The sequence below is a fragment of the Triturus cristatus genome, chromosome 6 (assembly GCF_964204655.1).
Source record: "Triturus cristatus chromosome 6, aTriCri1.1, whole genome shotgun sequence".
Classification (NCBI taxonomy): Eukaryota; Metazoa; Chordata; class Amphibia; order Caudata; family Salamandridae; genus Triturus; species Triturus cristatus.
The window spans coordinates 946,773,679-946,801,345 of NC_140589.1; the positions used below are offsets into that span (position 1 = coordinate 946,773,679).

General features: G+C 43.1%; 1 protein-coding gene across 7 annotated transcripts in view; it reads left to right on the forward strand.

The window, feature by feature from the left end:
- SASH1 (SAM and SH3 domain containing 1) overlaps window positions 1–27,667 on the forward strand; it is a 546,848-nt gene that overhangs the window by 319,164 nt on the left and 200,017 nt on the right. For all 7 annotated transcript variants that reach the window (XM_085611636.1, XM_085611635.1, XM_085611634.1 and 4 more), the window contains exons 3-4: window positions 19,140–19,190; window positions 19,426–19,475. In XM_085611636.1, coding sequence (XP_085467762.1) covers window positions 19,140–19,190; window positions 19,426–19,475 — 101 coding nt within the window. The remainder of the gene's footprint in view (window positions 1–19,139; window positions 19,191–19,425; window positions 19,476–27,667) is intronic.

A 27,667-nucleotide genomic window follows, 5' to 3' on the forward strand; every position in this document is an offset into this window, starting at 1 on the left:
AAAGAGTGGTGCTTAATTTATGCCGGTGGTTGCATGTGATGGGCACCGAAACTCATCAGGGGACCTAGTCTCGTTTTTTATCATCACACTTTGTCCCCGAGCAAGAGAGAAAGAGTTGAAGGAAGAAATGGGGAGGAAGAGAAAGACCGCAAAATAGTGACAAAGGGAGGAATCTGGGATGTAAAAGAACATGCGAAAGTGAGGTAGGGAGATTGAAAGTATGCAGTGATGCAAGAAAAAGGCATGAGGTAGCCTTGGTATTCCAAAACCTCAGCAGTGTTGGTAGGGGGCTCCTAGGGAAAACCTTGGTCCTGTGCACCTGTTAGTTTTTTAACCAAATTCAGCACAGCTGTGTCCTCTTTCTGTCAAGTATCCTATATGCATCAGGCCTATAAGTAAGCTATTCCACACTTTTGATAGCCATTTTACTCAACAAAGGGGATATATTTGAAACACCGGGCAGCCCCAAAACCCTGAATATCCATCAGGTTGAATCATCTATAGAGCTTTTTTGCATGATTGGAGAAGATAGAGTCTTGTTAGAAGATCCAGACTTATTTGAAGGGCCTGTGGAAAAGTCCCCCATGTTTACTTCCCCCTCCTCTCTTCTTTAAATTGAGCATACTATCGCGCTTTAAGGCTATATTTGTGTTTAGGGTAGGTTTGTGTTGCGAAGCCACAGGAATGCCAGAACAAGTGTTTCATGCAAAACTTCAGTTGTTCATGCTCCAGGCGCTGTCCCCGCCCTGCGCTGAGGTGATTGCGACTAACCTGCTTAATGGCTTGCAAAGCATGAGTCCAAATAGGCAAGGATTAGTGATTAGTAGGCTGTTATGTAAGGCAGGCACATACCAATCATTTGAAGGGCACGCAAGTGTCAGCACGTCTCCATGTTTAGCAAGCACTGGGTAAGCGTCAAGATGGCGGCCCGCTGCAAATCTTCAACGTAGAGGAGTGTCTGGGCGTGTTTGGATCCCTTTCTCTCCTCATCTGAAACAGCAGTGATTTCTTAGATATTCTAGGAGTGTTAGCTTTGAATCTGACTGTTGGACACAGCCCTTCTTAGGGGAAGGTACCCCCAAAATGTTTCACTTTTTCCTCTTAATTTTTGCCGGCTGTCTCTGCTTGACCATAGGAATTTGGGCACCTTCCCCCTGTACTACAGAAGGAAGTAAGAGTGCCCGCCTCGCCCGCATTGCAAGGGGTGCATACAAGATAGGTTTAGATATGGTACTTCTGTGCTCTGCGTAAACGGGTACGCCCGGTATGGGTATGGCACTGGCTTGTACTGGGACGTAGCACTGAGTGTGCCACCCACTGGACAGCCTCCCTACCATGTATCAGGCCTGCCATTGCAGGCCTTTGGGGTGTCATTGCACCCCTTCCTAGGTTGGCATCACTTACGCCTCAGCCAACCCTGAGTGAGCCATCCCATACCATGACGGCACCCCCCCAAGGAAGCCCTGATGGACGTTGTGGGGGTGGTTGGCTGAAGGCCAGGCGGGTACATATGGATGTTTCCTGCCCAGGTAGTGAGGAATCCCCCATGTGGGGCTTACCCTGCCTTGAAGTACGGCTCTTTTCATGGGATACTCCTGGGGTGTCGCCGATTCTCTTGGGTGGGCTCAGGGCTCGGAGCACATCCTCTCTGTTCAGGCAGTGTGGAAGATCCTGAACTTAATTTAAAGAATGGTTTACTTTGCCAGCAGCTCTATGCCCTATAAACCCTACAGTACGCCACTAAGCAAAGGCCCTCTAAACTGCCATTGCTGGATAATTGTTGGGCCTGATATCAGAAGGGGGTAAAACAGAACTTGCCTGAGAAGAAGCTTTCCGTGCTCCAGAACAGCAGCTAACAGCTGGAGAGGTGTGGTGCAGCGGCCAGGGCAGCTGACTTCAGAGCACAGGGTTCACGGTTCGATTCCCGGCTCCCGCGGCAGCTCAGCGCAGCACCATGTGACTCTGGGCAATAGCTCACTTAATTTCCACGACGGCCCCCAGCGCCTTGAGACCCGTAAGGGTGAGTAGTTCGCGCTTTACAAATACGGATTATTATTATTTATATTATTATAACAGCAACCTTAAAAATACGTTTGCACAGCTATCAGAATAACTAATTTTTCTATAGATGTGGATGATTTATAGCTCGTTCTTTCAACACCGACTGGATGAAGGGCGGAGGCGGCCCCTCAAAAATGTGCGACCTTGACCAGCAGGTTGCAAATAGGTCTGTGCTGTGAAGCATGACCCCAGTTTCGCACAATATCTTGTGTTTAAAATAATAAAATTTGCTTTTTTTCCATTGCCCTGTTTTACTCTTAACGGAAGATAAGCATGTGAGGTTTCTTCTGTGGTTCATTTCCTCACACTGGACACATCAAAATCCACTAGAAAATATTTTAGAAAAAGGCAGGAAGAAAAGCGTTAGAAAGTAGAATGTTATAGTCCTGGCGAATATACTTATCAAGATGACACCTCCTCATCCTGGCAGACTAAGTAAAATTGAATTTGTGAAAAGTGATCTAAGATAACATCACTAGAAAACAAACTGGAAAGAGTGAACAAGTAAACCCTGGCATTTATTCCTCTTTTTTCAGATTGCATTATTCAACTTGTGCATATATTTTGTATGTTTCTTCCTAGGTGCTGCATGGAAATCCATAACCATATGTGGAGGCAAGGTCCTCAATTCCTTCCAGATAGGAGAGCAAAAAATTGTGATACGCCAATTGCTGTCCCACTGCTAGGCCTCAGAATTAACTGAGCAAAATGATCTTAGGAGATATTAGTCTGATTACTCTGATTGATAATGGCATTGATGGCTGATAATGATAATATTGTTAACTTGTTTTCATATAGCACTTTGTACTGCAGGTATAGCATTCCTGTGCACTGTACGAAGCAGGTGTTAGTATGTTGCTATTTAAAAATACTTAATGTACCCAAATCGGAGGAATGTAACTCTGAGTTGGCCCTGCCGGTGATCAAACTCATCACCCGTAGACCACTGCGTTTTTCAGCTGTTAGCATTCAACTCTGACTGACATTTTTTTTTATTTTGCTTCAATTCCTATCTTATTAATAATTTATGAGTCCTCTAGCTAAGGGCATGCAGATGCATCAGATTAAAAAAAAAATTGTATGGTTGTATTTGATCTAAAAATCTTTAACATTTATTTTTGTGAAGGTCACAAAGTAGTCTCGGTGTTAAACTAAACATGTGGTTCAGCATGAGCTCTGTGACCACAGTTTGGAAAAAAATGTATTGGATAAAAAAAAAAACTTTTTATTCAAAAGGCCTAATAAATCTATATGCACAATACTCTTGATGACAAGTCCACATAGGGCCAGGGCTTCTCCTTAGGGGTAATTTTAGACCATCCTCCCTCTATCACCATGTTTGAATATAGGCCCTTTCTAAATCTCCTTAAAGGTCCAGACTTCTTTGCAAATATTGTTGCATTTCATAACTTTTTGCCTAAGCGGCACTATCTTTCCCGGTACAAAATCCACAGTCACTGTTAGATCTAGTACTTCATACAAAAATGTTTTACAAGTATTTTATTGCACCAAATGTGATATCTTGAAAATTTACATTTAAAAATTGCTGGCAGGGTACCCTTTTGATGCTTTAAATTACAGTCCATAATGCAGCAGTGTCCTGTATCCTTTCAATATGACTCTAATGAGGCTGAATTCCAGCATTAAGACTTTTTTGGGGGCTGACATCATATAATCAATATACATTTAGCCTTGTGCTATATTCTATTATCAATACGTCTTCCACCTGCAGCAGTATTTAAATGAAGCCCTGGTAATCATATAGTCTCGCAGGGTTTAGCATTTTAATTTATGGATAAATCACAGACTAGATCATTATACATTTTTTCCATCTCATTTTCTGTTTAAGAGAAATTCTTTGTGATATGCTGTTATGTTTAATTTATTGAAAATCATAGCTTTTAATTTGAACACAGTAGTCTTCGTACAATTTCCCTTTCTATAATGTTACACGCTTTCCTCGAGTTTTGTAATCTTAATGGGATTAAATTGCTGATTAAATCATCACATATCACAAAAATCGTGCGCTAATCTGAGTCAAAGTCCTGGAAGTTGAACCTGCTATTTTCCCTACACCAGGTTTTCTTTTAATTGTTCTGGCATATTTGGGGATATTATAATGCTTACTTATTTGCCTACACCAACTTCTGTTTTTTTTGTATCCTAGTTTCTTTGTGTTATTCTATAAGTATCTTAAATGACCCGATTGGTGTACCCAAACTCTTCTGCTTTGACCACGTTCTCCCATTATCAGTGAATTGAGGCTGTGGAAAAGTCGATGCAAGGATAATAGTGTCAAGTTCTAATGCACCAGATTTTTTCCAGTAGTCTGTGAAGCTCTCTGCACTCGTTCATAGTGGAATGACAATTTTTTCTGACTACAGTTGATTTAAAGATAATCAAATGTATATTCTCTGACTAGTGGTCAGCTTGGACGAAGAAGTCTAGTCGGTATCCTACACCCCATAGATACACAACACAAAAACAGCAACTGGAGTTCTAATTGTGCCATTCATGGTCTTCATTGGTGGTACCACTGGCGGTTTTAAATGACAGTTACAGTTTCTTGTTTTCTGTCAACAAATTGTTTCCCATAGTCTCTTAGATCGAGGCTGTGGCTTGTTTTACACCATCTGGATATATATTGGTTTCCACCCTCCACTGTCTAGATCATTGCCTTTTAATTTTTACTCGCGTTAGGGGAGTGGAATCATACACACTTTTACTGCATGGTTCTACTTATGTAAATGCTATGATTGTATGGTTAATGTCTATGTCAACAGCACCATACATATTTGTTTTTGGTGTATGTGCAGCCATGAGTTGTGGCGGTGCGCTGGATTTTTTAGAAGGGCAGACCGCACCTCTAGCTCAGACATACCCTTTTAGCATACTATGTGTCCTGATTAATGGAAGCATAAGACTATTACTGACAAGAGACTTTGTTATAATCTGAGTCCACATAATGTCTACTTACCCCTATGCCCTGTTTGGCCACCTCTCTCCTGAGCTGGCTGTGAGCTGGTTAGTATGAAGTCAAGTTCAGTTCAGGAGGAGACGCTAAGCTATAGGGTGCTACACTCCACTCCACACACCACATACCTCGAGCACCTCTTGACGTCACAGCTACTTAGGTCTGGTTTAAGTAACATTTGACATGTTGTTGAATACTTGGGCCTTAGTTCAAGCGTTATGGATGCAGGATGGATGCCAGTAAGCAGTGGAGGTCCCAGTCCCCGTTCACTCAAAGGAAATTAAGAAATCAGTCACTTTTTTGTGAATATTCCACATCCGCCAAACTCCAAAGAAGGCCCTCTGATGCTTTCCAGAATTACTTATCACGACCATGTTACTCCCAAAAGAGGAAGTAGTTTAAAAAAAATACCTACTGTTGGTCATATTCACTGAAATATTTGTCTGTAACTTAGGCACACAAAATGCAGCATTTACATTTCTGAAGTCCACATGCAGATTTGCAGAATCAGGTCACATTAGGAAGATTTTAGAACTGTGAATTGAACTTATGGCAGTAGAGACTCTAATAGTATGGCGAACTATCAGCAACCATAAGTTAAGTGGTGGACCTGGAAATGGTTGAGTGTCAGGGCAGCCTTACCATTCAGACGTTATGGAACGCTAGTAAATTTGCGTGGATTCTCAAAGATTTTTTCTGAGTACTCTGTAATATCCCAGTAACTCTTTTAGGGTGGCAGTGAGTAGAGAACGACCCCAAATATCACGCAAACTCCAAAGCAAAAGAAAACAAATCATATTTTTCCTCTGGGAAAAAAAATATTTTTCCATAGACTATTCACACACACGACTCTTAAGAATACTCCTAGAAATCTACGCCTGTAGTAGAGCTCCAGGGCTGTTTTTGATTTTTGTGCGAAAGGATGAAAATCTAAAAAGAAAACGTAGGAAGGCTTTGTGACTCCGCCTTTTAGTGTTTGCTGTTTTTTTTTATAGCATTCTTGATTTTGTCTAGCACTACAGCGACAAACAAGGCTTCCAACAAGGGAGCCTTAGAGTGTGTACTGTGTCCTTTTAAGCCAGGTGACATTTTGACACTCATGGGTGAGAGACTTATTTGGCCCCTCGTTTATTTATTAATGCTGATATCAGCGCTTATATCCTATTAGTTTTGTGTACCTCCTCGCTACTCAAAACAAGCATTGGCAAAACATAGATCTATCCTATGCAAGCTGATGCAGTGGTTAACGTAAATCAAAATGACAGGCATATAACCACAAAAAGATTTCAAAAACAACATATGCCACTACCTAAATGTGCCCAAAATATACTTGCAAAAAAATATATACAATTTTAAAGCAACAGTGTTTCCTAGCAGGCAGGGCTGATTAGAAGAGGTATAGAGATCTTTTTATATTTAATATACATAACAAGAAAATATGATTTGTGCACAGAAAATGTACTATTGATTTTGAACTACTGTAACCAGAAGACTCCAAGATGACTAAAATAGGGGTAAATATTGGCCAAAAAAGAATTGGCAAAGTAATGTATTGCCCATCAGCCATGCACTGATGGGCACTCCTTTTTGGCGTATGTGCATATGTGGTCAGCCAAATTGCAGTCACAGACAGTGAAAGACAGCCAGTGGTTAAATTAGGCTGCCCCTATGTTGCATGATGTTGTGGGTGGGCGTAAAATGTGATGATGGTGGAAAAAAACACTGAATGACAAGGGCTGATTCTCACACCATATACGTCATGATGCAAGCCAGCAATGGCTGAAATATTTGCAGAATAAAATTGGCGTGGCTAACACCCAATCTTTCTTGCTGTCGTTGGCCGTATTGTTGACTGAGAAAAAAGTAAGAACAGAAGACATGTTATTCATGTGAAACTGAAGCACAGTCCGGCATCAGTTTCAGAGTGGGGAGAAAGTTGACCTAGTCTCGATAAGGTGGTATGCTAACAGTCCTTCAGTGGCGGGGAGTGTGCTTGTACAATTTGATTTGAAAACTAGATTTATGGCTTTCAGAGGGGCAATGGATAACAATGTCCTGCTGAGATGCAGGTGGTTTCGATGCAATATGCAGGCGCTGCCCTTTGAGACCCTGCCAATTCCCACGGTGTAATGTATGGTAATTGCTCCATCCAACATGGACAAGTCATAATGGAAGGCACCATGAGGGGAAATGGAAAACTGCGTAAAATGGGACTATGGAATAAAAGGTCCCATTTAATGTAAAAGGAATGACCCAGCCGGCGGTTACAAATTGACCTCTGTTTAAAACCGGAGATGGCCAAGGAAAAAGAAAGTAACATGTTGTGGCAATCATAGGCAAAATGTGAGGTAAAGCACCCCTGTGTAGCAAACAAGCAGCGTTCTAGCTTTTCAAAGCTGTATTCCTGTATTGTGATCCGCCAAGGAGAGTTGGCACAAGGAACCAAGCTTTGGCCAAAATCTGTGTCTGGAAAGCGATAAATAACCCTTTCCTACCTCAGTGTGTCAATCTGTCTCTCTTTAGATAAAATATATCTTTTTGTAGCAGCTGTTTATTTTATGTGTGCTAACCATGTACAATTGTTCTGTGTGTCTGGCTGCAGACAAAGGTGAATTCTGACAGAAAATTTGGGATGCATGAAAAAAATATACCTAGGGAACTAAAAGACATTAACTAGTGAGCAAGTGCACCCGCTGCTGACAATTACCGTATAGAAGCAAAGGATTTGGATCCCGGAAGGTGACTTGAGCTTTCTCTTTTTTAGTTTGCTAACTTCTAATTGACTTAAGAGCTGGCTGAGTAACAATGGCACACTGATATTGCAGAGTTGCAAAATGACAAAATCTGTGGTGTCAAAGTCTTTATTAACCCCTTCGACGCGCATGACGGAACGGTTCCGTCATGCACGTCGGTTGGGCTGTGCTTATGACGGAACCGTTCCGTCATGGCCCCGCCCGCGCTCAGAACCTTCAGCGTGGCGCGGAAATCCACGCCGCGCTGAAGGGGTTAAAACACATTATTATTATCAGTAGTATAATACCGTATGATTAATATTATTTCTGATGTTTGATATTATTTATTATTACTTTTATTATTGTTATTAATAGTAGCATGACTACCATCATTGTTGTTGTTTTTTAAAATTATTTTTATTGGGAGTTTGCCTCCTTTCTTTCCACGAGGTCCTTCCAGGTAGCCGCTCTTCCCTTTGACTCCTGAGTTTATGCCACCAAGCAGGGGGTACCGCAGGGCTCAGCCTTGAGCCCTACCCTTTTTAACCTGTATGTTCAACCACCTGCAACGGTGGCTAAGAACAGAGGGCTCACGGTAGTATTGTATGCAGACGAAATTCAGTTGGTAGTTACACTCTCCGACGACATCACTCGGGACGCGATTGTAAGTTCTGGAACAATCTTGAGGCCGTCGCGGAGTGGATGACTGCCAACTGTCTCCAGCTCAACGCCAGCAAGTCTGAGGTACTGCTGGTGGGGAGAGACTCTGAGCTGTGGTGTGAGCACTGGTGGCCTTCCCACGTTGGGGCCGGCACCTGCCCCTAAACAGGTGGCAAAAAACCTGGGGGTTTGGATTGATACCGCCCTTAGCTTTCAAACCCAAACCAAGAAGGTGGCAGGGACTTGTTTTGGGTTATTGCGGGGGCTCAAACCTCTGTTGGTTTTTTCGATCCCCCAGTCAGGCAGATTATCGTTCAGGCTCTGATCCTGTCAAAATTGAACTATGCCAGTTCCCTTTATTTGGGGCCAACCAGTCCGAAATTGTCAGACTACAAAGGGTCCAGAATGCGGTGGCTCGAGCTCTCCTTGGCCTGCCTAGGAGGTGCACTACTTCTTATGCCATTCGTCGCCTCCATTGGCTGCCTGTGACTAAACGCTTAGAGTTCAAGGCCCTCTGCATTACTTTTAAAATTCAGAATTTTTCATCTCCATGTATTCTGGCCAATCTGCATACTTTTTACATCCCCTCTCACCAACTTCGATTCATGGGACAGAATCTTGTGGCTGTCCCTAGGGTGAGGAGGGTCTGTGCTGGAGGGCGCTCCTTCTGTTTGCTGGCTTCAAAACTCTGGAATGCGCTCACACTTCCATCTGTAGTATAAAGACCTACCTTCCTTTCCATAAAGCTGTTAAAACATTCCTCTTCCCTCCGTTGTAAGCTGTCTTTTTGTTCAAGCTGTGCAGTTTTCTGTTTTCAGTGCCTGGATGCCCCTTTGCTGGGGCAGCCGTGCGCTTTCCACAAGTCGTTATAACATAACATAACATAACATAACTTGCTTGCTTCTCTTTCAATTGCTTTCCACGTCCTAGCTTGTCAGTTTTGTGTTTGTCCCTCTCCTGGAGCATAGCTTCTTCACTGTATCTATCACTGACTGACTTAAATCCTTCCACTACTCATTTTTAGGGAACTGATTTTTTTCTTTTTGCTTAAGCACTCAATAAGAGTGCTTGTCTTCTCCAACTCTCACCCTTGTGCGCTGCTTTCCCTCCAAATACCCACTCCGTGCTCTCTGTTGCTGTCGCCCTCATATTGCTAGCGCTCTTATGTTTCTCCTCCAGCCAAACTCCCTCTCTCTCCCATTCTTCATGTTACTTTTCAGTTTGTCTGCTTCTCCCGCAAGCGCTGTGTTGCTCTCCCTCGACCTGTGTCTCCTCCCCATGCCTACTTCCCATTGCTTCCCCCATTACCCGCTGCTCACGGTTTCCAAATTTTTTGTTTTTTGCCCACCATGCCACCTCAGTTTGGACCCAGGCACATAGGATTCATTCTTGAACCATCTCCAGTGGGTACAGTCTTACCCGAGCTACCAGGCCCGGTCTTTCCTGAACAGGAACACTACTGAAGGGCCCCAACCAGGGTAAAAGTGGTATTGGGTTGCTCGTCTTCTGATTCAGAGAAGACCTGGAGTGGCGATTTGGGCTGGATTCTTCCTATTGGAGGAGGGTCAAAACTAATTTGCATAAAGCTGGGTCTAATTTGAGGTCGTTTTTAATGCTACCCCGAGCGATTGCCAGTTGTTAGATTTATTTCAAATCTCTTCACATCACTTTTTGTGTGTTAATAAAATGCGATCAGGCTACCTCATTTTTATTTTGCCATTCCATCTTGGTTTGGTAAATAGAAAAAAAATGGGCCTGCATCATTTTGAAGGTGCAGATGCAAAATCACATATGTATGCAGGCACATCATCAGGCATGCGAAACCATAGAAAATGATGCCGCCATCTTATTTTGTGTGTGCTTTTTAGGTCTCGCCTGGCGTGGGCTGCGCACATGCGCAGTCTCGCTGGCGAGATTTAATGATTTTGGGTACTTTCCGTAAAGGGCATTAAGCCCCGCCCCTCTTTTCCATTGGCTGGCGACGGTGGCCAGCCATTGGAAAAGAGCTGTTCGTGACGTTTTCGTTTGACTTTTTGAGCCGTCCCATTTGGACGGGCTCGTCTGCCTTCCTTGCGTCGTAAAGGATTCTTATCTTTATGGGGCCATGTGTTTAAACACATGGCCCCATAAAGACAAGAGGTCCTCTTTCACTTTCAGGACCGCGTTGTGCTTGTTTAGGGTTCTCGAAGATGTGAGAGGGCACATAATCCATTTCAAGTGCAAATGCCCTTGTCTCAGTGAGAACGAGGTCTCCTGACTGGTTTTAAACAGGGAATGCCGAAGTTCTCATTACCCAGCGCCTCGAAGGCCAGCACTGCAGGTTTGAAGCACCGCCATGGGAGCCTCGTTGATGCAAGCACCAGCAGCGTCCACAGTTATAGGCACCCTTGAAGCGGCAGCCTAAAGGGCACCTGTTAATTATATATCCCCTAAAAAAAACTTCAGCTAGAGCAACGGTGATGAAGCGTGAGCCCTGTCAAGGATGATGTATATACTGAGCTCCGTCAGATCTGCAAAAAACAAAATCAATATCGCTCCCTCCACAGTTTTTTATAACCCATCAGTCGCAAACTCCACGCACCTGAAAGCGCCTCTCTCCCGGGCTGTGCCCATGCCATGGCCGGGCCGTGTTGTAGCATTGCCTGCACGTGTGTATAGTCATTCCGCACCGCCGTCCCCGGATAGGGGACACACACAAGTGTTTTACGCACAACACAAGGTAGTAAAGCGGGGAAGATCGAATCAGAAGCGTTCTCAAATTCCATTTCTGCCTTTGTTCTTTGCATTCTGGGACATGTAGTTTTGATTTCGCGCTCAACGATGCTTAGTCAAAAATGAAAATATATCAGCAGGACTGGGAAAGATACTGAAAGCCTAACACCGTGCATCTTGAAATCTTGGACGTAAACATGCGCCAGCCTTTTTGCTTAAATGTGCTCTTCCAAATGTTTCTATATTGCTCTTAGATTTGAATCGTTTTATATTGTCATGATTTTAGGGGTGCCCCCTGCTGGCATTGCTCTGCATTTTGAAAGTTCTTTGATTTTGTGATGTTCAGTGGCGACCGTGCTGGGCCACAGTAAGACTGCATCAGACTCTGTCCAGGGAGACGCCTGTCTGCCGGGGCTTACACCCCACCAATGCCCATAATCGTGCCTCATACAATAGTGCTGAATTTGGATCACGCACAGGCCAGGGACTTCGTTTCCCAGCATGCATAGCACGATGCCATGCCAACCTCGCACACATCAACTGCCTACACATAAAACACAGCCAGGCACTGGGGCACTCCTGCACTCCCAGCGCCTGACAGGGCCTCCTTTTCATTGCAGACATAGAGGCATGCCTACAACTGCAAACCGTAGGCACACCTGAGGTTTCATAGAGAAGGGCACTCTGGACTACCGACAACATGCAGGTAGGTGTTACTGCCAAGGCCCAACAACAGACAAACGCCGGCCTTCTATGAACCCAGCAGATGAGATTGTGTCTGTTCCTAAAACAAAGCCGTTTAAAATTAAAAATTTCGGAGTCTCCCGCCTGAATCGGGTCTGTTCTCTATTGACATGCATGAGTTAGCCATGAGTCCCGAGATTCGCCCCAAAGCTTTCAAATGTCACCAGCTGCCACTGCATAAACTTCCCTTCATGCAGAACAAATACAAAGCTGTCAGCTGCAGTACAGTGGAGAAGGCCTGGGCACCGGAAGTACACGCTTCACTTTCACTCGTACACACAGAAGGTTCATGCGACCGGCAGCAAGGCAGAACAGACACATGCACACACACACCGAGCTTACTTCATGCACAAGCTTCCCTAATACACAGCAAGTACAACATGGGGAGACGCAGTTCAAGCTTCTCCCATACACAACACACACTAGATACAGCACAGGCAGCAACAGTACAAGCATCTTCCATGCATAAGCTTCTTTCGCACACAGCTGTTACATGAGGAGACTCAGTGCAAGCTTCTATTACACACAATCACACACACACACACACCAGATACAGCACAGGCACCAACAGTGCAAGCATCCTTCAAGCACAAGCTTCCCTCGTACACACCAGAAACAACATGAGGAGACGCAGAGCAAGCTTCCATCTCTCTCTCTCTCTCTCTCTCTCTCTCTCTCTCTCTCTTACTCTCTTACTCTCTTACTCTCTTACTCTCTCACTCTCTCACTCTCTCACTCTCTCACTCTCTCACACTCTCACACTCTCACACTCTCACACTCACACACACACACACACACACACACACACACACACACACACACACACACACACACTACAGTACATGTAGCAAAAGTTCAAGCGTCCTTCATGCACAAGCTTCCCTCACAAACAGCAGGTACAGCATGAGGTGATGCAGTGCAAGCTTCACTTAGATACATGGTGGTTCAAAGTTCTATCACACATGCACACCAGGTACAGCCAAGGCAGCAACAGTGCAAGCATCCTTCACGGGCAAGCTTCCCTAATACACAGTAAGTACATGGGGAGACACAGTGCAAACTTTTCCTACACACAGTCACATACACACCACGTACAGCAGTGTAGGAAAGTGGGGTATTATGCAGTGAAGCTGGGTAGGCTTCACTATGCAATACCTTCACGCCACCTCAAATAGGTCCTTTGAATTCACACTAAAAAATCTATAGCTCAGTCCGGTTAGTGTGACACAGAGCAGTCAGGCTTTACTAGAAGAGCAGGTGTTAAGAATTTCAGAGTACCAACATAGACAATAAGTAGTTGACACAATTCAAAAGAAATTCGACACCAATTCAGACAAGCATTGGCATAGCCAATAGGTCTCGTCTTTGGGACCTTATAAGTGTTTAGCCATGCAACAGTTGATGTTGTTGCACCAAGGATATTGTGGTGGATAACCAAACACTTATAAGGTCCCAAAGGCGAGACCTATTGGCTATGCTAATGCTTGTTTTTTGTTCCTTTTGATCGTGCTGCACAACATCATCTAATGGTCGGTACAACTTCTGCGCGCGGTGGCACTCAAGATATTTCGCCTGTTTTCTTTCAATCGCCACTTTGCTAAGTCACTCGGTAATCGATTGTGAAAAGCTGCCTCCACACTATCCAGCTTTGGGCTGAACCTGGGAACTGAAACTAGCCCTGGGAGATGTATCACAGCCGATCAGACACAGCCGCTCGTGCCAGCGTTCCTTTCGGCCTGCGTCTCCATTCACTTCAGGTTTTGGCCAGAGGTTCTCATTTTCCATGGCAAAGCCACAAACTGGTCTGGAGTGAGCAGAGAAAACAACATATTTCATGGTTTCCAAGCCAAGTAAATGGTTGCTAATTGAAGTGGGCGAGGGCAATTTTGAGAGATCTCTTCATTAAATCCAGAAGCCTGAACGGGTGTGTTTGTTTTTCCGTCACCAAAGACGCACATCTATGTCTCGACTGAAGGGTGGTGACAGGCGCGTGCACAGCTGCGTCGGTGTTGGCCAGAGAAAAGCACACATCCTTTCACTGCCCGGGTTATTTCTCCTGCATGCCGGTGCCCTTTAGGTTTAACCAGTGCACCAATCCAAAGTGTGACCACTCCTCATGGTGGGGTGGGGGGTTAGAGCATTTGTGATTACTTCATGGAACAAGCAGTGGCAAATCTAATAGGTTTCGCATATGCAAGAACTATTGGCTTTGCCAATGTGCTTTAGGCAGGTCGTACACCAGCATGGCTACCGTTCAGCAGGGCTAAAAGTTAATGGCATAGGGGAGACTTGCATGAAGTGTCGTAGAGTGGGATGGCGAAGAGTGGCATAGAGTTTTGTAGATTGGCATACACTGGAGTGGCGTAGAGTAAGGTGTACTGGTGTAGAGTGCATTGGCTTTGAGTGTTGCAGAGTATAGTGACATAGAGTGCAGTGGCATTGAACAGCAGCAAACAATGCAGCATAGGTAGGTTAGAGTGGTGCATGGTAGAGTGGAGTGGCGCAGAGTAGAGTGGCTTCGAGTGAGTGATGTGCATAACATTGAGTGATGCAGAGGGCAGTTGCACAGAGTAGCTTCTAGTGGAATAGAGTGCAGTGGTGTAGAGTGGCGTAGGGTGCAGGGGCATAGAGTTGAGTGTTACAGAGTAAAGTGCATCAGCATAGAGTGTATTGACATAGAGTGCAGTGTTGCAGAGTAGCTTGGCGTACAGTGGAGTTGTGCAGAGTAGATTGATGTGGCCTAGACTGGAATGGTGCATAAAGCAGTGACAAAGAGTGCAGTTGTGTAGAGTAGAGTGGCGAACAGCGTATTGTCATAGAGTAGAGTGGTACAGGGTAGAGTGAAGTGGCATAGAGTGCAGTGGCGTGGAGTGGTGCAGAGTGCAGTGGCGTGGAGTGGTGTATTGTGGAGTGGTGCAGAGTAGAGTGCAGTGGTGTGGAATGGCACATTTTCAATTTGAGATGCCCATTACATTTGCACAAGCATACAGTTTTACTGATTTAAACTATACAGTGCACAAACGAAAATGTGTGGAACTTGCATCACCTAGTGTAATGAGATGTTTGGTCTTGTGGTTTACTTCCAATCAATGCACCAGCACCATTATGGCTGGATTCCAATAACCAACATCTGTGTAATCTGTATTCACATTTGATATCCCATTGCGCTCCACCGACGAACCATTGGACCACACATGATACAAAAGACGTAAGGTTATCGTGAATAGGTCTGGATGCATTCTCCTCAAGAACCATTCTCCTTACTTTCACTTGGAATCCAGATCACTAGTAAGAAGCTTGCTTTGCCATGTGCTTGATTATCACATGAAAACTACCCATATTCTGGCACTTTAAAAAGTATTCCCACGCCCAAATCCAAGATAGGAAAACTTTGAAAAGCAAATTAAAAGACCCACAGGCAAGGTGATGGCCATATTGAAGCATTGTGGAAGGGCACACACCTATCCCTGCGGCGTGCGGCTCACCAGTGAAGAGCCTCGCCTAGTGAAGCTCTGTAATTGCTGGAGACCAAGAGGTGACTTATTTTTAGCTTTCTCGCCCTAAGTGCGCTGGGTATGCCCAGACGTGTGTCCCGTGCTCACTGTGCCACTGGATTCAAGCTAGCCTTGTTGATGAGGGGTGACACCCCGAAACTGGTCCCAGTATGCTTGTGTCTGGTCCAGGGAGAACCTGGCTTGGCAGTTAGGGCTGGACTGTTCCCATGAGGCACAGGGTCAAGACTGATTTGCATATGGCTGGGTCTAAACTGAGGTGGTGAAGTGTGCTAAAGAATGATGGATTTAACCGAGATCTCTTGACTGGGGGTGAATGTATGATTTGTTCTGCATTCCGTCCATCATTTGTGTATCTTTTGCTTTTTCACCCGAAGTGCGCCGGGTAAGCCCAGACGTGTGTCCCGTGCTCACTGTGCCACTGAATTCAAGTTAGCCTGGCTGATGAGGGGTGATACCCCTAAACTGGTCCCCGGAGCAGTTAGTTGCATTTGACTGTCTTTCAGTCCTTATCACCCACTCTCCTGTGAGAGCACAGTACTTGGGAAGTTACTACTGAAATAATGTTTTTGTATTCTGAGCTCAAACACCACTCTCCAACGTCTTTATGCTGTTATAACCAGTAGCAAACAGCTTCCGCTAAGCCCTCTATGGTGTTCATTCATATGTAGCCCCGGTACCGCTGGCCAGACCAGGCACCCCCCCGGTGTTTTTTTGTTTTTAACACAGGATGCATCTGGCGTTTGCTGGAAATGCGCTGTCCTTCTCCTTGAACCTTGCCACCCAGGCCCAGGCTTCCAGTCACGGCTGGTGCGCCTGAAAGGAAGCCCCTTCCACCCCTTGCGGATGAGTCTGCCCCGTCCTGTGATAAAACAAAGTGACACACGAATATTGCATGTAAACGAGAAATGCAAATTATTCGAGGTAGAACCTTTTTAGCAATACATTGTGAAAAACTCCAAGGCGAGCGCAGAGACTGTGACCGCACTTTGTGTGCCTGGTGGTTCAGAGTTGTGTGAAGAATAGCTGTACAGAAAGGACGGTGGGATGATTCGACAACAGGTACACAGTTCGGAAGGGAGCCAGTATGGGACATTTTGTCCGCTTGTACTGGATTGGCGCCACTGTTCAATGATTTGCTTCTTTCTGACATTTATTTCAGCAGATGCTTCTATTCGGCTCTCATTTCACCTGATGCTGCTTTGTGGCTGTCAGTCCATCAGTTCCTCATCTTTGGCCGTCCTTCTATCGATGCTTCTGTGTGGCAGGCATCCAGTCAGTGTGTCTTAGTGACCGTCATTTCATCAGATGCTTCTTTGTGGTCACGTCAGATGCTTCTTAACCCCTTCCCTGCTCATGACGGAACCACTCCGTCATGAGCCACGGTCGCGCTGTGCTCATGACGGAGTGGTTCCGTCATGCCGCGGCCGTTGGCTGCCGCTCCGCCCACGCGGCGCCTTTTCCCCGCCTGTGCGGGCGTCTAACGTAAGTGGGCGGCGCCGTGACGGAACCACTCCGTCATGAGCACAGCTCGCCCGTGACTCATGACGGCGTGGTTCCGTCATGAGCATGGCGGCGTCGCGCACACTTAAAACACCCCCAACGCTGCGCGGAATTCGTAATTTTATGAGGTTCTCAAACTTTTGACTTCTGGGGACCCCCACTTAATCATTCATTACTGGTACCCAATGACCCCCACTGAATCATTACTGGAATCCGGGAACCCTCCCATCCCCCCAATCTCCCACGAGTGATTACCGGATGCCAGGGACTTAATGATTGTCGATGATTTGAACCGGAAACCAATACACAAAAAATACAGAAAAAAGCTTTCATGAGACAAATGCACAAATGATGACACATTTTATTTAATTTACTAACATAAATAAATAAAATTAAAAGAATGTAATATCAATAGAAAGATTGGAGCTTTTCTAAATTAGTTTGAGGCCACTCATCGTCCATATTATATTCTGTTTGATGCACTTGCACTCCTCCCACAAATCAATCTGAGATTCTAATGTAATTTTTAGCCTCCAATTTCAAATTCCTTTACATTATGCATACATATTAACATTTTCGATGGTACATTTAGCTTCTTTATTTCTATACACTTTATTAATCTGTTACTATTATGTTATGATCTAAGTGGTCATGGACCCCCGAGGAGGCTTGGCGGAGCCCCTGGGGTCCCCGGACCACAGTTTGGGAACCACTGCATTAGATGTATATTTGCGGTTCTCCTGCCCGGAGGTGCCTCCTTCTAGCAGTCATTCCATTCCATCAAATGCTGCTTTTTTGGTGGTCTTTAAGTCTGATCCTTCTTTTTGGTTGTCATTTCTTCAGATGCCTTTTGTTATTCATTACAGATGCTGCTTTTAGGCTGTGTTTCTATCAGTGCGTCTTCGTGTTAGTCAATGTATCTGATTCTACTTTGTGGTTTTCATGTGTGTTTCTCTGTGATGATGATTTCATGGGGTGCTTCTGTTTGGTGGTCATTTCTTCAGAGTTTTGTTTGTGGCTGTCATTTCTTAAGATGTTTCTTTGTGACAGTAATTCCAGGAGGTGCATCCTTGTTATGGTCGTTTCACAAGATGCTTGTTCGTCACAGTTATTCTGTCTGATGCCTCCTTTTGGTATTCTTTCAGGCAATTTCTTTTTTTGAGGATCATCTTTTCAGATACTTCTTGTTAGTTTTTCATGAGATGCTTATTTAATTCTGTCATTAATTCAGCTGCCTTTTTTTAGTCATTTCTTGAGATTACTGGCATCCTTCCTGATCCCTTGGACTTCTCCGGTTCCAAGGGCTTTATGTGTACCTTTCATTTGAAATGTGTTTAGTGAGGTCCTGCAGCATCTCTGGGTTAAAAAAAAATCCATTATAGTTATCTTTAAAAAAAAAAACGAAAAACAATAACAACAACATTTTCTAATATGCTTCCTACTGGAGATTTGTGCCATTACTCAGTGCTGTAACTAATCAATGTTTACTCTCCTCCAACTCGTGGTGCTCATTCCCAGTAGGATGAAAGGCGGAGCTGACCCTGTCCAGAATCTTACATCGGACCTTTGTGGTACATGGATTGCTTTAGGTTGTGCATTGATCCCTTGGCCAATTATACGCCTAAAAGTCGCAAATCCTTCAAATTCTTCCAGTCACATTTTATCTGTTTTTTTCAATTTGGAGTCCTCTTTCGGAGATGAGCAATATTTTCATGGAATATTTAAGGACCATTAGTCATTTCAGTGCTCGTGTGCAGTTTAAATTGTTACGTCTAGTCTCACAAAATGTACAGACTCCCAGATTATATGCACCAAAACCACTTTGGAAACATATATTTAAGTGCTGGGAATGAGGGGGCTGAGGCTTGCGGCGTGTAGCATTGAGTGGGCAACGCTGCTCATCCGCAGTGTGTGGAAATGAATGTGGCCCTGTGCAGTCAACCAGTGCATAAGGTTTCGGGCATGCTCAAGTGTCTCCATAGCACTAAAGAGCAGTGTAAACCGATTTATTATAATACGTTGTCTCAATAATAATCTTGTTCTCTCTGCCTGTTTCATACTCTCAATTTTTGGTGCAACTGTGTATATTGTTCTCAATAGCTTATGCTGTTATTGTATAGGTGCCCCTATGTGTTAACATACCAGAATTGTACATATTTTCTCTGCTTGGTTTTTTGCCTTATGTAATGTGTCACCTCTGCGTTGTACTTCACTGTCCTAACTTTTTCCTCTTTCTTTTAGGAAAAACCTGATATTAGTCCCACGTCACTCCAGCTGCGATCCCAGCTTGAGGTAAGTGTGGACTGCATCATTCACCCCTTCTTATCCAGGCTTATGCCAGAGTATCAAACCTCCTTTAAGAGCTCTTTTGCCCATCAATCAGTTTTCCTCTCTCCTTGCCCTCTTCTCCAGTGCTCTACAACTTTACGTCAAAGCATGCGTAAATACAAAGTAACTGAATGAATGCTTTTCCCCACATTATGCCTTTTAATTGAAGTAGTAAGTGGCAACACCTCTTCTCTTCCAGGAATCCCTTGGTTTCAGCAGTGCGGTATCTACTCCGGAGACCGAGCGGAAGTAAGTTTTGGTTTTCGATTTAAGCACAAGATCATTGGTCTATTTAATCTGATTAGGGTACTTGTCGATTTTATGGTGCTTTAAGCTTGGATTGGTCGTGGGAGGCTGCAGAAGTGCTGTCTGGGTAGTGAAGAAGCCCATGCTAACACTTGCAAATCCCAAGAATGCAAATAATTCCTTTTTTGAATGTCAGTACTTCTGGCATGTCACTGCCCATGTAGAGGAAAATGGACAACCTTGTATTTCTCAAAACCTTAGTAGATGCAAAGTGTTAGTGGTCAATGGTTCCTATCGAATTGTTTAAAGTAAGTAAAATCAATGAGGAACTATTGTTTTTTTTTTTTTTTGAAGTGTTTTACAGGAGTATGAAAACTAGATTTACATTACACAAATAGTAATTTTATAAACTACAATATAATTCAGGAAGGACCAACCCATTATTAACTAGTTATTTTTAACAAGTCATCAGGTGAGCGTGGGTCTTATAAATTGATACTAATGGTAACACAGTGCTCAAAAACTATGAGAATGTGGTGAATTTACATAAAAAATAGTTTAGCTCCATAATACTTGTGTATAAAAGGTGCAGAGTTGAGTAATCCTGTCTGATGTAGATCTGAATTCATTAAAACACAGTCAAGATGTTAAGAAAAGTTGATGTTTCAACCTGTTCTGGTAGCAAATACCGCGGTCATCATCAGGACAGTTATCATATGACACTTGAGTTAATGTCCTAAAAATGCAATAGTATGTCTTATTTTGAAACGGTCCAGAGAACCACCACAAGCATTTGTGAACCCCTCACTCAATGGAGTAAAATGAGCGTGTCGGAGAAAGTTGGGTGTGTCCTTCTATAAAGACGCACATAATCAAATGAATAGCAGGATATTTATACACCGAGCCGCTTACCAAACTGTGGTGTTTTAACTCTCAATTTCTGAATGTTCTCATAGCAGAAGACAGCTGTCTCTTTCGAGAATGCACAAAACAAATAATGGGTACATAGGTCTCTAGGAAGAACACATCCTGATTCCTCCCTGACATTCTCACTTTACTTTCTTTTTGAAGATAAAACCCATATAGCAAGAGCAAGCAACAAATACTCCTTTATTCATTAACCTTAGGAGGCAAGTATTGGTTGCCATAGGTGGTACACCAAATGCACTGCCAGTGTAGCCCAGTGCCCACATTCCTACCCTGGAGTGTACTCCAAAACAATAGTTCAGGCCTTATGAGGACCATATGGGATTCATAGAGAAGGTCTTGAGATCCAGTGAACAAGGCTGCAGGGGTTGAAAATACTGCAGTATCAAAAGGTCTAGTTTGGAAGTGTTGTTCAACTTCTGCTGTTGGTCACAAACAAGAAAGGTTACACGAGGGAGTTATGAGCATCAGGCTCTAGCAAAACACCAGCAATGTTCATGTTGTTCGTGCCAATAATTGTGCAAAAAGTAACATCCGTGATGATATTCATGACTTTAGCTACACATGCTTTACTCTCTGCTCTATGTTGGAATCTTTACCCTGGCAAAATCCACCGCATTAGGGCACTTTCTGGCTTTCCTGACGCATGCACAGGATCTGGTCTTTGAGATTCCTATTTGCCCATGAGATTGATGAGCAAAGGTGTATACATGATGGCTTTGGCCACCAGAAATGAGTGTCTGATCTGGCTTCGATCAAGGAGCCTTTTTTTCTGGGCTAATGTCTACGTGGAAGTGTCAGATTATGGCTGATCCCTCTCCAGTTTGTAGCAGGATGTTACCAATCCCTCCTTTTCGCAATCCTGGTTGGTGTCTCCTTTAGTTGGAAATTAGATCTGCCAGGTGGAGGCCATCTTAAATATCCTACATATGGGCACCATTATGATGACTTAATTCTGCACGTTTGCGATTTTTAAGTGCTCTAAATAACAGGTGTTACTATTACTATGACTAAGGCTGAGTCTACCCTATTGGGATGCAAACTTGTGACCTGTAGATCATATAGGATGTCAGTGGCTGATTGTCACCTCCAAGAGCCATCATTCCTGGCATGTGCTATTACCTGTTCACTGACAAATAATGATAGTACACACTCATCAGTGGAGCAGATCATTTCCCGGATATGAGCTGGAGTTGGCGGGATATGAGTTCATGTCCTGCGTTACTTCCTATGTTTGATAAGGTTTTTAGCTCCCCTCAAGAATCAGTTGAAGAGAATTCCCTGGCTGATAGTTAATGCATATTCCTAAAATAGGTGTGTGTAGTTTTTAATAAATATGATTTATTATCACATAATGTACTCATGTAATTGCCCTATGGTTGCCGAGTTTCCTTGCTGTCTGAAATTCGTTCAGCAGATGTGCGTATACACTTAGCTGTCTTCTTCACTGTACAACCAGCGTCATATCTAGTGCATTTGCGAAGCAACCTGAATGAGGCATTAAAAAGGCAGAGGGCATATTTTTGTTTCATTCATTTCAAGGGACTCACTTTTATGTCTTATGCTTCCAAATTTATTTGTTTACATTTTGGTGTAAAAGGTGTTTATTAAAACAAACTCTGGAAGCATTTTGTGACAGAAATATCTTAAACTACATATAAAATGACTAACATTTCTTTATGAAAACTCACACATTGGTTATGGTGGTTCTCTGCAACCGTATTCAGTTGTGTCTAAGCTAGTATTAAAGCGCCTCAAATGGAAAAGAATGTGAGCGTTTAGCGACAAAACCCCAGTCGCTCTAGCTAAAAGTTCTTTGGGTGATCCCAGTACCTTCCCATATCTGAAATACCAATGTGACCTTAGGATGAGGGCTAAGATATTTACATTTAGACTACATTTGAATTCCTTATTAATTGCAGGGTTGACTCCTTTCATAACAAATTAAAGCAAATGTGTGTGTGTCTTCTATTTAAAACAAACGTGTTCATAATGTGATGGACTGTTTTGTGTTTTTATCCTTGTGCCGTATGATTTTAAAGCTCTATTTTTAAAGTATGGAGTCTGTCCCGGTCAGCTGCATTGTCACGTTTATTAAATGCGCCACTTGGATGTTTGAAATTGAGCTAGACCTTCATCTTTTTTAAGTAAGAAGATTTTGTCTAAGAAATTTTATGTGTAGTTTTCAAATATATATACAGTATTATTTTGGACGGAAAGGTTTTAAGAACGTTTTGTTTCTTAAACTAAAACTTTTTTTTCCCCCCATACAATAGATTACAATGTAAGTAGCTTAAATTCCCAGTGTCCCCCCTCCCCCAATCCTGTAACAATTGTCAATGTATGTAACAAGCAGTGGAAATCAATTAACCAGATTAATTCATTATCAATTAGATAAATATGAAAAAAGAAAAGAAGAAATCCTACATAAAGGAAAATCATGATAAAACGTATTAGTAAAGAATATTTGGCAGCATTTTGTCAACAGTGCTCAACATTGTTACCCACCTCCACCTTGGCCTGAAGGGCACAGACAATGTCTCACCTGCTGTGATAGATCTCCACTGGCTTCCAACCAACCTGAGGCTGAAATCAAAACACTATGCCTTGTGCATAAGGCTCTCTGTGGAACGACATCCAACTTGCAGATACTTTACCAGTCAACCAAATGCCTAGTCAGGTACCCAAATTGACTCGTCGTCCATCCAGAGAAATACAAGCGTCTAGGGGCAGAGTGGTATGCATTGAGAGCTCCTTCCTATGAAACATGTCCCTCCCTACCACTCCAATTTGGAGCTGAATTTCCAAGACTTGGGAAGGCCCTGAAAACACATCTTTTCAGACGGATGCGAATTAGAGCAAAGTTCTCTGCTCCTATCGCAAGGAACTATAGACTAAATATGATTCCTCCAAGGATACTTTGCTCCCACCTTGCTTCCTTCAATTCTCCTTCCCCTCCTTGCAAAGCTATTTGCAGTGGCCTACCAAAAACAATAAATGAGCTATAAAAAAACAACAATAAAAATGAGGTACTTTTAGGTCATGAACATGATCACTGACACCTATAAGCCCTTTATTAAGGACCTGATTTAGCATTAGGTGGACAGGTTACTCCTTCTCAAATGTATTCCAACCACCAAATTCTAAATCAAGCTGCAAATGCCAGTGAAGTTGTGGAAGAAATCCCCAAATATAGTCTAGTGCTTAGAAGATTTTTTCTCATCTCAGTGTTCTAAGAGCAGTATCGAAGGTCGCACGTTCGTTTACCGGCGTATTCACAAGGTACATGAATACCTTTGAGTAGGTTCAAAAGGGTTTCTTGTGGGTGTTTTTAATAAATGTATAAATTGGTGACCCTGCCTCATTAAGAATCATTACTTAAAGGACGTTTTTTCAGGTAATTCTTTAACATTCAGCGCCAGATTTATAAAGTTTGTGCTGCAAAATTGAAAGTCTGCTCCTCAAGTGTCACTCCTACATTTGGATTAGATTTCTGACATTTTTAGAATTCATTCCAGTTGAAAAAAGTATGCTTTTGGGATTGTAACCATATGTATATAAATTGTGCAGAAGTGCACATTTGGACAAGCACATTTTATTTTTCCCTTTGGAGAAACCCCTTCCCCCTTTCTATATTAGTGCTCCCTCCTACTTGTATGCACCACTCTTTCTGCACAGAGCAACCACTAAGGTATCTCCTTTGTGGTGTGACTAATGCGAAGCTACAAGAACCAACAAGCATACATCTGATGTTGGCTGCTGAGCTACTGTGTTTGCCAGTGCTTAGTTCTTTTGAATGATTTTTGGTGAAATATATCAAAAACATTAATAAATGGTCATTCATGCTTCCAGATGCATGTGAGAGTAATAGGAAGCCATCTTTAATTGTTTTTTGTATGCTTTGTCACAAACCATTGTAAGATAGTAATTTTTATTGTTATACTTTAGTAAAAGCCATTCACAGATGGTCATCTGTGTATGTGCATATGGTCTCTCCTGGGCGGCCATGTTTAAATGGTTTTAAGGCCCATTTAGAAATGGCTGTTGCTTCCAGTGCCATTGTGGGATTTGGCACACTGCGAGTGGGAGTGAGGGCTCTGAAGTAGTGTCTAGGGACCTTTTGGGCTCCGGCACAAAAAAATGTGATATAGGAAAATAATGTGTTTGGAAAATTGGACACATTACCCACAAATCTCTGGCACTGAAAGGGGCTACCTGTGATGCTGATCTGCACATTGTGCACCGGTAAAATGCTGTCAATCAGAGGGGATAGAGGGAGGAGATCCAATAGCTTAAGTGGGCTGACCCATTTCCTCACGCAGTATCCTGTGATAGGTGGAAGCAGAAACTGAATGAAACTACACAGACCAATGGATAAAGAGGGCAGGCTGAAACCCCCTGTATGTATTTATGTATGCATGCATGTATATGTATGGCTTTTAAAAATATTTGATTGTAATTCAAAAGGTCTTCTCTAAGACCAGATGTAAAGAGTGTACTTTAAATGTTGCATTATGCCAGAGTAAAGAGATGATTATCACCTCCGTTAGTCAGGATATTGGAAACTATGATAGAGTAAAAATAAAACGTTATCAGTAACATTTGGTCATGAGTGATGCAACAAGTTAAATCTACACTGTAATGAAACATTAAATCTGAGTGGTTGAGGTTTTTTAGGGTGGCACTCTTATTGGTAAGCATGTATGCCAAGGAGGGTGGGAGACTCTCAGGGGCCACTGAGCACATTTTGCATAACAGTCCCTAGATTTTGCAATGCGCAACTGCTTAAATGCCTTAGTTCTAATAAAGGAAACAAAATATACCAACCCTCTTGCAGCATAGAGGTCATCCTTAAAATTGGCTACAAAATAGATGTGAAGAAAAATCCTCTCTGGTTCAGTGGAAAAAGCTATTTTTGTTCCCAGTTACTAATTGTGTAACCGGTCTCCTCATACTTTTCCAAACACGTACAAACTACCTTGAATTTTCACCGTTTTTAGCCTATTGATTAGCAAATGAACAAGAGACTTTAAAATTAAGGGGAATCCTGTTCATAGTACACACAGCTAATTGTTCATGTGGGTTAGAGAACTTTTCTGTAAAACTGTTCTCAAACTCTCTAACTATAATCTGTCCCAACGGTTAGTGTATCCTATGGATGGGAGATGCACTCACCTTAATACGAGCTCTGAAGATCTGTTGTTGCAGTAACGCAAAGCCTGACCAGGGAAACATGAGCGCTAGCGCCTGGCAAGATGATGATGTGCTTCAAGGAACTCCTATTATCAATAATTTGCTGGAGCCTTTTTATGTCTGTCTGGACAAGGATGCAAAATTAAATGAATAGTTCAAATTTCATACACGTCGGCGAATTGGACCATAATTGGACCAGCAGTAACGAAAGAGTAATTTTAGAAGTGTGGATTATTCATTTCAGTGTTTAAATCAATGTAAAAAATATATATATATATATATATATATATATGCTTTGATAGTAGGTGTACTGAGCAACTTAATCTAATATTGTATTGTGTAGAAAGAGCTAAATTTATTCAGGGCCCTTGTACGTACCTGTAATTTGCCCAGTGGCTTTCTGATGTACGGTGTAAGCCATCCCCGGAGAGACCTCTTTGTGCCTATCCAGACAGCCCTCTTGGCAGCGTAAACAAGAAATCTTCTGTGCTCCACACCTGCCATTATCCATTCCATGTTTACTTGAAATATTTCAGAAGAACACTCTGGCAGAAGAATGTGCCTCTCTGATGTTTTTGATATCAGGATCTACATCTCTGCCAAATATCTGGGGAAAAAGCTAACCATGCAGAAAACTGTCCAATCAGATGCCGCCAATTCCAGCCAGAAATATTGGACGAGGACGAGTATGAGAAGAATGATAACATTTATTTCAAACACAGTTATCGTCACTCTGCTTGATAAGTACTCTTCGAAGGAGCGTGTTTTCTTTAATCAGTCTTCAATGGCACTGATAATACCCCTGGTGGAGGGATTTACCCTCCCACTCGAGAGTGCACCTTTGTTTGCGATTCAAGGCGGCGAGGCACACACGGGTCGCCATAAGCATGCGTTACTATACTGCGTTTGATGCCCTGTAAACGTTGGTTATTAACTGGGAAGAGAGCATGTCCAAGGACTGTGGGACCTGCAGGAATCCAACAGGTAAAGATAATTGAAGATATGGTTGAACAAATAGGAAGTCCAGAACTGCGTCATTGGGCAACCAATTCACAGACATTTTTACCCAGAAGGTACAACTGATTGAGGTCATTTGGTGGCCCAAGGGTAGCTGCAGATCCATCTGCTACGTTTTGCCTTCAGTCGTCCTTGCCCTGATTTCCCCACTGCAAACCTGTGCTTCGAAGAGTCACGGTTCTAGCAGGAAGAAAAGAGGCGACATATGAACCTTCACCGCTGGACACCATTTTATTACCATTGAAGGCCCTCCTCCTAGGCCACGTGCCAATCACCAAGGATTCTGGTTCGTCACCAACCCCACAGATTCCTTCTTTACCGACAAGCGGGGTGGAATTTATATCTACTCCTGGTCCCAGCTGGTCAACGAGATGTCAGAATTAGATGAAAGTCGCAACATCTCCTCATCTTGGTGTATGTGGGAAAATCCTAAAATATGGGGGATAAGGTCTGCGCTAACTCCACCAAGCCACACATAAGTAGAAGCTGAATTGCATTTCTTATTTCCTCCAGTGAACACTTAACATCATTCCCTCACATCCTGCTTTGGTGGTGGTGAATCGGGTTTAAAATATACCTTTATGATTAGCTTACGGAGGAAGTTGCTACTTACACTTACTCCAGTTGCAATAATCTATATATTAAATTAGACGCCATTTTGAGGATGTTTTTCACACATACGTTAATATATCAGATTTTTTTCCTGTTACAAAAACAATTTCCAGTTTGATCCTAGCATTGTTGTGCTGCACTTGGGAAGCACCCACTTGAGCCAGTGGGTTAATTTGAGAGGAAGCTCTTACTTCACTTCATTGGTTGTCTTCTCATTTACTATTACTTCAGGTATCAGCAGTTCCCAGTTTGCTCCACTTCTGAAACCTTAGTCAGATTCCACACAGATGCACTGGTGCAACATACCTTTCAAATGCGCACCTGCATTTCGAGCTTGACCAAGAGGTTGTGCTTCACATACCTTTCTCATGGCCTCCATGCGGAAGAGATAGAGATTCTCCGGAGTTGGGCATGAGATGAGCCCTGCATTTTTTTTAAGGTGGAGC